The sequence below is a fragment of the Apus apus genome, chromosome 2 (assembly GCF_020740795.1).
Source record: "Apus apus isolate bApuApu2 chromosome 2, bApuApu2.pri.cur, whole genome shotgun sequence".
Classification (NCBI taxonomy): Eukaryota; Metazoa; Chordata; class Aves; order Apodiformes; family Apodidae; genus Apus; species Apus apus.
Window position 1 is genome coordinate 138,181,879 of NC_067283.1, and position 12,306 is coordinate 138,194,184.

General features: G+C 37.8%; 1 protein-coding gene across 1 annotated transcript in view; it reads right to left on the minus strand.

Annotated features, from left to right (window-relative positions):
• Window positions 1-9,483: 9,483 nt before the first annotated feature.
• ANGPT1 (angiopoietin 1) overlaps window positions 9,484-12,306 on the minus strand; it is a 159,032-nt gene continuing 156,209 nt past the window's right edge. The window contains exon 9 of the mRNA XM_051612373.1: window positions 9,484-11,903. Within this exon, the coding sequence (XP_051468333.1) occupies window positions 11,743-11,903 (161 nt within the window). The 3' untranslated portion in view covers window positions 9,484-11,742. The remainder of the gene's footprint in view (window positions 11,904-12,306) is intronic.

The window sequence follows — 12,306 nt, forward strand, 5'->3', positions numbered from 1 at the left end:
CCACTGGTCTCCCTGCATCTATCCATCCAGCCACACCATCATAGAAGGCTATGAGATCAGTCAAACATAATTTCTCCTTGGTAAACCCATGTTGGCTACTCCTAATAACCTTATTCTCTTCCACGTGGTTAGACATTACCTCCAGAATGAGCTGCTCCAACACCTTTCCAGGCATGGAGGGGAAGCTGACTGGTCTGTAGTTGCCTGGGTCTTCCTTCTTGCATTTTGAAGACTGAAGAGACATTAGCTTTCTTTCAGTCCTCAGGCACCTCTCCCATTCTCCATGATTTTTCAAAAAATAATGGAGAGTGGCTCAGCAACATCAGCCAGCTCTATCAGCACACATGAATGCATCACATTGGGGTCAATGGATTTGTGTGTTATCAGTTTATCCAAGAGATCTCTAACCCAGTCATCACTGATCAGTTGAGAGTCTTCCTCCTTCCAGTTTTTCTCCCTTACTTCCAGTGACTGGGATTCCTGAGGGCTGGTCGTAGGAGTAAAGACTGAGGCAAAGGTGGCATTCAGCAATTCTGCCATTTCTGCATCATCTGTTACCATATCCCCCACCTCATTAAGCAGTGAACCCACTTTTCCCCTGCTCTTCCTTTTATCATTGATGTATTTGAAGAAGCTCTTCTTGTTTTCTTTCACTGCCCCTTGCCAGACAAAGTTCCAAGAGACCCTTGGCCTTTCTTGTTGAGTCTCTACATACTCTAGCAGCATTTCTATAATCTTCCCAACTAACCAGACGCTTTTTCCACGTATTGTGAATTTCCCGCTTCCATTTGAGTTTTTCCAGGAGCTCCTTGTTTATCCATGCAGATCTCCTGCCTTCTCTACTTGATTTTTTTTTTTTTTTTTTTTTTTTTTTTTTTTCCCCGAAGGGTATATATTTATCTTAAGCTTGGAGGGTAGTGTTTGAATATTGACCAGCTCCCTTGGGCCCCCATACCGTCTTAAGCCCTAGCCCATGGGATACTTCTAAATTGATCTTTGAAGAAGAAAAAGTTAGCGATCTTAAAGCCCAGGGCAGAAATTTAATTGTTAACCCTGCTTCTTTCCCTAACAATACTAAACTCTAACATGTCACAGTCACTGCAGCCAAGACTGTCCCCAACCGTAACATCTGCGACCAGACCTTCTTTGTTTGTTAATACAAGGTACAGCATCGTACCTCTCCTTGTTGGTTCTTCAACCACCTGCACCAGAAACTTCTCATCAATGCACTGCAGAAACCTTTTGCATTGGTTATGTCTGGCTGTGTGATATTTCCAACTAGTACCAGGGTGATTGAAGTTACCTGTGAGCACCAGGACATGTGATCTTGAGACCACTTCCAGCTGCCTGTAGAAGGCCTCGTCGACAACTTCTTCTTGGCTTGGTGGTCTGTAGCAGATGCCCACAACAGTATCACCTATGTTTGCATGTCCCTTACCTCTTACCCACATGCTTTCAACATTTTAAGTGTCTCCCCCTGGGTTAAGTTCAATGCATTGTAGTAGTAGTGCAGCTGCAGTTTCCTAAAATTAAAGCCCATCTTGCATGTCTCTCTCTAGCTGAATTTCTTGTTCCTCTTCACAAGTGTCATATGAAGAAACAATCAACAAGTTTCAAAATTAGTAGTTGCAACAGGGCTGTCAAAAGTTTCAGTATGAATGGAGTTGTTTCAGGATCTTGCCCACACTAACATTTTAAAAGTATTTCCACATGCACTTTCTAGAAAGAAAACAAAACAAAACAAAACAAAACAAAAACCTAAGGAAGCTTTAGCTTAGGGCTGGTCAATGCAAACAAGGAAACATGGCAAGGGTCGAAAAGAGTCCCTCAGGAATGTGGCCTTTACAGAAGAAGGAAGATGAAATCTTAACCCTGTCAGTGAAGCTCATTTCGCAGGACTGAAGAGGACATTGCATTTTGGCAGGGTCTTGCTGGCTGAGTCTTAGTGTTGTTTATTGTGCAATCTTTGTGTCTGATAACAATGTGCAGAGTACTAACTGTAGATAAATACTTTGGGATGCATAGAGTAGCCTGCTATTTCCTGGTGAAATAAGAAGTTTATCTCTTCCACGACACTAATCTCATAATTTGCTCGCTGAGTACTAAAAATTTCTCTTACAAATTAGATCTGTTTGATAATCCATTCAGTGTTTTGACATAACTAGTACGTTGCTATTCATGTTCATTCCCAGATAACAGTTTATTATGGTGATTTGCAGAAGTCAGCAGGAGAGACAGACAGATCTACATATAAATGGAGTTTCTCCATGTTCTCATTGATGATGAAGGAACCTGGCAGACCCCAAAATCCTTGTTTTTCCTGTCTTGCTATTGTGTGTAAAAGCCTCAATGAGTGTTGTTTCTAACAAAGAGAATAGTAAAGAAATAATGCCATCTAGCCTTTCCTGACTTAAATTTTGTGGAGAAAGTAGAATGTTTTGTTTTATTAATTTACATTATATTCCAGATTAAAGGCCACAAATTCAGGATCTGTTCTGATAGACACTTAACCTGTCCCAGAGTTCTAGGAGATAAAGACATCAAGACGAAGTGTGTTAAAGCCCGCAGAAAAAGTATGGTCAAGAGTATGATTCAATCCCTATTGAAGCAGCTGGAATGTCCATGCCATCACAAAAATTAATACTTCAAAAGGCTTTACACTGACATTATTATGTATCTTCCCTTGCCTTTACTAGAGGTAGGATTGCTGTGCATTAGGACACAATTTTGTCTCATTCACTAGATGTGACATGCTCTAAAAGTACTGGCTGTTGGATGTATTCTTAAAAGTGCAGACAATTGAAAAAATCCCATTTAAGAAATCTGTGGCATTAAGTACAATGTCGAGCTGTCCACAACAGGGTGACTAAAGTTTTTTATAAGTCAATAAACTGGCTTGTGGAACCACATCCTCAAAATATTTCAGTGTCTAACTCTTAAGTGGAAATGTCTAACTAGACACAAGCTTGTGAAATAATGATGCTGATTTGGGCTCCTTCAGGTATATATTAGTGATCTGGAGAAAGACTGAATTAATGTGGGATGTGGTGCCTGAGCTCCTTCATGGCAAGAGCTTCATCTGACCTAAAGAAGACAAAGAGGAAGGACATTAGTCCCATTTTCACTACAGGGCCCCAACTTTCCTGGTTGTGCGCAGAGCAGATGAGATCTGAATTGCAGCTCCAGGGCACAGCTGCAATGAAAAATGGCCTTTCAGCCATTAAACCTCCATTCAAAACACTGCTTTTTCTCCATATGCCTACATTTCTTTCAGCTCAGACTGAGCCCTCCACTGCACGTGTAACACCGTTCCAGCTCCTCCGTGCTGCACCACAGGCACCATCTGAACCTGGGTGAGCCAGAGCACTTCCTGGGCAGTTGTGAGCAAAACAGTGTTTGTCGTGCTGGTGGCCCACGGGTAACCAAATCACTTCTGGCTTTGTTTATCTGCATTCAGTTTGATTTGTTCAGAGCTGCTAAGTTCACAGCTTTTGAAACTCAAAGTGAACAAAAGGGCACAAACCACAGGATTTCTCCAGCTTTCTAAATATTGATTCACTTCTGTTTTCTGTAAGAAAATGACATGGAATTCTACTAATATCTAGGGTTATCTGTGGCCTTTTGAACTGTGGATCATAACCACAGTGCAAGTCTGGTTTGAACACTGGAAAGTGAAAGGTCAGAGAAACAAGATAGGTTATGTATGGCAACAGGATTAGCATTTTGGGCTGCTCTGAAGATACTAATTTAAACCATCTTATGGCCAGTAACACTCAGGTGAGCTTAAGAGAAAAAAAAGGCATTATTGAACTCCTGAAAGACCCAATGTTTTCTGCATTGCTAAAAAGATTCCAGAGTAAATTAAGGCACTAAAATGGGCTCATTAGATGGGGAGTTAAAAATATAAAATTATAAGGATATATATTCATTTCCCGATGAATTATTCCTCATGAATCAAGAACCCTATTGCAATGTGATTTGTGGACCATGTGATAAAACCAGTGTGTGAGAGAGTTATTAAAGACTTTCAGGATAATGCACTATGCATAAATTTCCTAAATTTAGGTTGGAAGAACAAACTGAATTATTACATTTATAAATGCTGAGCATTTGTCTTGAAGACTATTTTAATGTGTTTAAAAAAAAAACAAACCCAACAAACCTTCAGTTCATTTCCAATCTCAAAGTATAGCTTTCTTTGCCTCTTTTTTAGGTCTCCTGATACATGCTCCATATACATACCTGTGGTCTAGTCAAATTGTAATAAATGCGGTATTACATTCTAGAATGGTTTTGTGTGATTCCCCTTTCTCCATCACTTATGGGTTTTGGAGCAACTTTTTACTCTGTAAATAACATTATTTTCTGTAGGGAAGATCTATACTGCTATAAAAGCAATGTATTTTTTAACCATTTGGGATAAACAGAAATCAGTGGGAGTTCAGTACTTTTAAAACTGAAACCACATACCTCAATATAGACTTGACTTTGACCACCCATGTTGGATGTTCTAACCATTTTTGTTAGTCCCTTTAGTTTCCTTTTTTTAGATCTTTCATTGTATGCTCAGTTGATTGTGTTGAACTGATCTTTGGAAAAGCTTCTTTTTTAACGATAGATGGCAGCAGACAGCAGAAACTTCAGATGTAAGGGCTCCTCTGCATGTATTGCTTTGTTGTCATTTTCTCCCCACATCCAGTGGCTATTTAAACTATACGTTTTTAATATTTTTATTATAATTAGTTTTACTGAAAGTATATTTATTTTATTTTTTTTTCTCTGAGTACTTACCTGTGTAAAATATTAACCTGAACAGGATAGTCACTTTATAAATCTCCTTCCATTTCCTGCACCATCCATTGACTTGCAGTAGTATTATTTAATCTATTTTAGGTTATAATAAGATGAGGCAGTTTTTCTGATGTAGTCTTTGGGCTGTGAGGCAGCTCACAGTGCTGGTGTCAAGTCATATTTTCACAAGTCACATAAAGAAAAAGAAGCAGTGACAGAGCTGCTGGCTCGTACCTAAACCTCTGTTAATAAACTTAGAGTCACAGTCACAGAGGTAAATTTTCTACCTCTTCATTTTACATTGTTAGGTACTAAAACCTGCTCTTGGTTTTACTTTTATTTTTACAACACAAACTCCAATGTATTTATTATTGTATTTTCATAAAGCCTTGAAAAGTCTAAACAAATGCCAAAGCTTTTGTAACATGCTAAATAGGAGGGAGTGTACCAGTCCTCTGTGAGTGACACTAGAACCATTGGCACCAACCCTTTTAGGGAACTGCCTGCCTCCTCCCGTGGTAAACCTAGCATTAGTTTCTTAATCTAAGAAGTGGAATAAATTAGTGGAAAAGTCTTTGGTTAATGATGCTATACTTCTTTAAAAATGCTGACGCATATTTGTAACAACTTTGACTTGTGACCAGGCATTTTAAAGCCCTGCACCTTCACTCCCCAGGGGCTGCTTTGCTGTGTGCACAGCCTGGAGGTGTGTAAATCACCTTGTGAGAAAAAGCCATCACGGTGGGCTGTGCTTCTCTCCACTCTTGAGACAGGGAGCTATTCCAGGAGAAATGTGTAGGAGGGAAAAAGAGCGGCTTTGATGACTCCCCTGGTGCCTGGACTTAGGGCACAGAAAGCCCTGTTGTGGCGTTCAGCCAGAAATACTTGGGCAGCTGCTGGTCAGTACACAGGGACAGGCCAGGATTTATGGGACCCAGAACTTGCCCTGCCATTGCTTTAAGGAGTTCCAGATTTCCTGGAAGGACTGAACAAAATCACTCAAAAAAGACAGTATTGGTGCCTGGCAGTGTGATACTAACTCCACATGAAGGCAGAACAGAAGACTGGAGACAAGAACGACTGCATGAGTCCAGAAGGATGATGGTGCCTAGGAGTTTTACAGAACAAACAGCACTAAGTGAAACTATCAAAGAGAAATAAAATACTCACCTCTGGTAGATGAAAGATAAACTCTAAAGCAGAAGCTATTAAATTGAAAAAAGAGATAAAGGTTTCTTCAAAAGAAGAATAAAAATATATCCAGGAGTTCTGCTCCATTACTCAAAAGAAAACAAACCAGTGGTTTGACAATGCAGCTGAATGAGATCAGATCTGAGATTTGTCGTTTCCTTTCGAGCAGACAATGATGCTAAATATAAGCATGAGAGGGCTGCAAAAGGATGGAGATCTGTATCTTTTAGAGGAAGAATAAATATTGTCCAAAGCTGATTTATCTGCTGGTGGATTCTTGTCTCATGCTAAAAGCATGAACTGTTTCTCAGAAAGCATGTTACCAAAATTCTTCTAAGAGGAGACTTCTGCTTAAGTAATGCTTTAGATTTTACCAGATGTCAACCTATCTCAATTACATTGTAAATGTTAAATAAAAGCAGAAAGTAAAATGATGACACTGTTCTTTTTAGGCTTTGGAAAATTTTGGATACTAATTCTCTTCTAATAAATATATTCATAGATTCCTCTGCCTAATTCTTCATTTTCCTCCTCTACCTGTACTTCCATCTTTGTCAGTTCTCCAGACTCTTTTTGTCAGACTGACTTCCTTTTTTTGCTGGCCTTGCCTTCAGCTTCCCAATCTTATTCCTTTGCATTCCTTCTTAGATGTATTATCTGGCCTTTTTCTCACTCTTGCTCAAATCTTTCTTACCCATCCCAGTGTATCAAGATTCTCCAATTTTCCTCTTCCTTCTTTCAGAGTTTTCCCCCATCCTCTTTCTACTGGGCTGAAGCAGATGCCTATCAATTACTCTTCTGGATTCCTAGGGTTGACCTGGCAAAGCATCCATCTTCTATTTAAGTAGAAAGAATGTCCTCTGTGTGCATATGTGTCTATTTTTACCCCTGGGTCCTTGCAGAGCAAATGACTGTCATGAAAGACTCCTTCCCCATGGTTTGTGGAGGACTCTGCTCTCCCCATAGGTGATTGTATTGTGAACACAACCAGATGCAGGTCTTCAGTCTTCTGTTAGACTTGCTGCTTGCCCTCCTCTGACTGCTTCCAGGCAGCAGAAGGGAAGCACTGCCAGCAGTTTAAAAAGAGACACCAGGGGCACTGTTAAAGTGAGAGAAAGGTGAGAAGCATAAGGAGGAAAAAAAAATAGACGTTAACTCTTTAGGGTTCAAGATTCTTTTTACCAAAACACAGGACTGGTGTCTAGGCCTTCATGTACTTTAATGTATCAGCATTTTGGGGGGCAAGGGATGTAATATTTGCAGAATATATCCATTCTTTAATATTCTTCATTTTAACTCACTGGATCAGAAAAATGCACAGACCATTTATAAGGAGAATAAAGTCTGTTTCCAACAGAAGTTTTAGCGAGAGGAAGAATAAAGGTTCTAATTTCACAATATTTTGGGTGGACATCGGTTCTATTTCATTATCAGTGATAAAAAAAAAAATCACACAATAGAATACAGCACTTTCTAAAGGAACTTTTCAATTTTTAAAGGACTTATTACAGAGCTATCTTAATGTAACCATAAGCAGCATGTCTTCTCAAAGATCCATATTAAATCCATATTAAATTTCTCCCTGTACAAAAAATGTAAAAAGTACACTAAAAAAAAACATGCCACAAAGTATACAAAAGCTAACAAGACCCATAGATTCCTGCTCATATGAGCAGGAGTCAGGGAGTGGGTGGTTTGGACACTGCTGGAGGTGAAGGGAGCTCCTACACAGTGTGACAGATGTGACAAAGGAAATACAGACCTGCTGTTTCTCAAAAGTAATCCCTTCCCTTCAACTCTTCCCTATCTGTCTGTCTTTTCCCTCTCTTCATTACAGTCCCCTATCCCTGTCTTCTGTCTTTCCTGCTCTTGCTCCCCTGCCTTCCACATACTATTCCTTAATCCTACCTTCCTGCTGGCATCTGCACTTTTCATGTATTTAATTTGTCGTGCTTTCTGGATTTTCTTTTTATTTATTTATTTATTTTTATTTTTTTATTTTTTTTTTAACTGAGATTACAGTTCCTCTTGATAAAATTTCAAAAAGGTCATCTTGATTGGCTATGTCAAGCTTTTTTCAGTCATCCGGATATGTATGTGTGTTTTTGTTCTTCCCGTGTGTGTGTGGCACCACAGGTTAGTCAGGCAACACTGGCAGCATCAGATGTACTCAGTTACTGCCTCTCTTCTCCAGATGTCCAGCTGGCGTAAAAGCTGACAGGTAGGAATGCCTCCTGGCACAGCTGCAGCACAGTCTGCTTGTAAATTAAGCTTGATCCTACCTAAAGAGTTAAGCTCTTCTTGTGATTGCTGTTTCAGTTTTGTTCTTCCCAAAGGAGAAGTGAGTGATATGCCAATCCCAAACAAGGTTGAGGCATGGTCAGAGCTGTGGTCTGAGCTGCAGGTCTGCAAAGAAAAAAGCTGTTATTATAGCTGGAGGGGGGTTTTAGCAAACTTTCTCTCGGGAACCTGTTGTACAGATGATTATAAATGTAGATGACTTGTCTACTTGATAGGAAATATTGGATGCTAGGTGGAATTAGAAAGCGTGCATTTCAATTACATCTCCAGCCTCAGAAGGTACTAAAAATTAAGGACCCATATGCTAGGGAAAACACATATATTGATTTGTGGAAATTTTGTGTATCCTTCTTTTATAAAACTGGAAGAAATGTATCTGTGAAGGCTAAACAGCAAGGTTACTATTATCACTGACTATTTTAAAAATATTTTTTAAAGAAAGGGACATTTTAACACCAAAAAAAATCCAGAAAGACGGCTTTTTCTCATTGCAGCTCTTCAATTCATGCAGGATGTACATGTTCATCTTAAGGAGCAAAATGTGCTTTTATGTACGTAGCTCTTCATGGCTTTAGTGTTGATTTTAAAAGCTAGGTTGGTCTGAATGAGCACAATGAACAAGTCCAATTAAACAAAAAATTCTGAGAAAATGAAGATAAATTGAATACAAAGAGATGCTAAAACTGATTCCTGTAGTGTTAGAAGGCGTACAGATGGAGCAAGAGGCATTTCTGGCTAAGAGATCAATGGAGATTTATCACTGCTATGCAACGTGATCGAACAGATGATAGAAGAACACAGTGTAATGCAAGACAAATAAGCATCACACTCCAATTTGTGTCTTTGCCTGTGGACTTCAAAAAACATTTTATTTACAGATTGACAGAGAGTTGCATGATTTGAACTTAAAATGAGAAATATAATCCTAGTATTTTAATCAATAAAATAGAATAAAAAATACTGAAATATGGATTTTAAAGATAAGAAACATTAATTTTTGGACAAACTCTAATTAGACTTCCTTCCCAGCCTTTGTCTAAATTTATTAATATTTCTTGCAAAGAGAGATAGTGTCTTGTTAATTGTTGTCAAGCTGTCACAGAAAGGTACTTAAAGTAAAGCAAATATGGACTCTGCAGTTTTAAAAAATGTTTTATTATAAAGGATAGGAAACAAAATCCACATTTTTTCAAACTCAGATAAATAAACAGTAAATATCATGCTTTTGATTTTAAATGTGTTTTGTCTTTTGCAATAGCATCTGCAAAAATAACATCCCTAACTTGGAGATGTGAACAAATATATCTATTGAGAATATGGAGGAAGACAGACCACATATTTTGGACATAAATGAAGACTGTTTTAAAAACCTGCTGGAAACTGAGACAAAACAGCTCTGTGAAGAAATTGCTGAGTAAGGAGTAGTTTTGTAACTTATTCAGCAGAAAATGGAAATTTAACCCTTGGGCAAGTCTATTTCAAATATATATATAAATATATACAAATACACAAAAACGAAGATCTTCCTACTTAAAACCAAACAAACATCAAATGGTAAAAAAAACAGAGAACACTGTGGGGCCTTGTGACCTTTAAGAAGAAGTGTTTTGAAAATCCAAGCAATTTTTTTCTGTTTTTTCTATTCCATAAAAATAAACTGCTAAACGAAAAAAAAAACAACAACCAAAACCAAACCAAAAGCCAACAAAACAAAACAAACACCAGGAAAAAAAGCACTTATTATATTATCATAATTTAAAAAAAGAATCAGATCTTTGTTGTGCCTGTTCTCAGAAACAGTTTAATGAATGAAAAAAAGCAAGAAACAGACAAGCAAAAAACTGACCACATTCAGATTTTGCATATCATGTTGGTCCCAATTTAATGATCAATCTTACCTTTGATTTCAGTGGGATCAAGGTAAACTTTTTTCTTTTATGTATAGAAGTAGAACGACTGAAAGTTACTTTCCCAAATGGACTTTATTAATATGACTAAATCTCAAGAGGCTTTAAAATAGCAAGATTTGGGTTCCTACTGCAACTTCATGGGCCAGCCAGCTACTTTTGCTGCTTTTTATTATAGGAACTTCATCTTTTCTGGAAATCAAATTGTGCATCTAGCCCCACATTTCTGCAATATTTTAATATAACGAAATTACTTGCTAGCAACCTATAAGCAGCCTTCTAAAGTTCTTTCAATATGTATATCATTTTGAGGCTTTGCACCCTTTGAGTAGGGTGTCAGCTGCCTGTACAAATTAAATGACCATTACAGGAAATATAAACATGCTATTTACAAGTTCACAATACTTTATTTACTATACAGTTCTGATGAGTATTTTTTATAGTTGTAGCCTAAGTACTGTGTAGAACTGGCATGCTTCTGATATTCACAAAAATGTAATTAAAAAGTAAAATAATTAAAGATAAATTGCACACGTGCAAGGATACTGTAAAATGAATCCATTGCCTTAAGCTATGCATTTATGTAGTTTTTATATACCCTAACAGTTTGCATTCCTGTGTCCTTTTGATGGAAATATTCCATGTAAAATCCTGTATTTTCTTTAGGATAATATTTCACATTCTTTAAACCTTCCATTAATTTTTCTACATGACATTCAGACTGCTTTAGTGAAAGAAGGGACAAGCCTCGAAACACAACTACTTTTGCTATCACACTATAAATCCTAGCTTAGGGATTACACCAATTATCTGATTTACCTCTACAGAGCACCTGAAGAACTTATGCTTATTACCCTTATAATTCTTCATACTTTTGACTCAGTTTATTTATGAGAAATGTGTTCTTAAAGGATTTAATGAAAAATAATATTCAGACAATTATTTGACCCTTGGATTAACATAAATCCACCATCAATTCAAATTCAGTTCATTTAAGAAAAGCAATATTTGGAGTGGTCACCTGGAGTGCTTTAAGATGATTTTTAATGAAGATGTCTCCGTAATCCTTTTCCATGTATATAATGTTGGCATTTCACTGCTGAATAACATTCAGTTCAGTAGACTATGGTTGATAAATTTCAGTTCTTGAAGTTCTGATGCTGCTGCTGAATAATCAAGTCTGGTTTTGCATCTCTTATTAAAAAAAAAAATAAAACATAAAAGAAAATTAAAAAAAATAATAAAACAAAATAATAAAAAAGGGACATCCACTGACAAGCACCAGATCCAGGCAGAATAACAAGATCCAGGTGTTCCTCTCTGGAAAATTATTGCAGCCACCTTCTTCTAAATCAAACCTCCCCCAGTCATCAAAATGTGGGATGACATTTGGAGAATTTTTGTAGGTTATGGAGTGAGAGTGAAGAAACTTTGGCTCATCCCTCTGCGTTGCTTCCAAAAAGCCCTTCACCTTTTATCTTCAGAATGTGACAGTGGTGGTGCTGAGGGCAGTGTTGTCCTGGTTTGTTCTGGGATCCATCCCTGAATGGCTTTAAAAGTCCAAGGGCCGAATCATCATGGTGGTGGCCCGTAAGGAGTAGCTGGGGCCTTTGAAGTAATGCCACTTGATGCCATTGAGCTTTCCATGGTTTTGCCCAGCTGTGTAAAACATCCCGTTGAGATTGGAGGGGCCACAGGCATCAAACCACCACCCTGCAAACATTAAGACAAACAATCAAACTGCAAGTACACGTTGTTTTCTAGGTTTAGCTGATTAGCAAACTCTGGTATTCTCAGGCTCATAAATACTTCTACTGTGGAGGTGGAAGAGTTATTTTCAAATTTTCCTTTTTTGTTCCCTTGTGCATTCTGTATCCAGTGGTGCTGGAGAATACACTGTTGTATTTACAGAACTGGAAAAATGTTTAAGCCCTAACTCATTATGTTTTTATATGCAGTATGTGAAGCAAGAACAAAGAAAAGTAAACCGCTTTGCACATTCAGGCAGTATTACAGTTCACCTGCCTCTTGTAAAGCTCATAAAAATACTATAATTCATAAGTATTTTGCACATTTTTCACACTTTTTAATTATTTTGAGGATAAGCATGATTTAA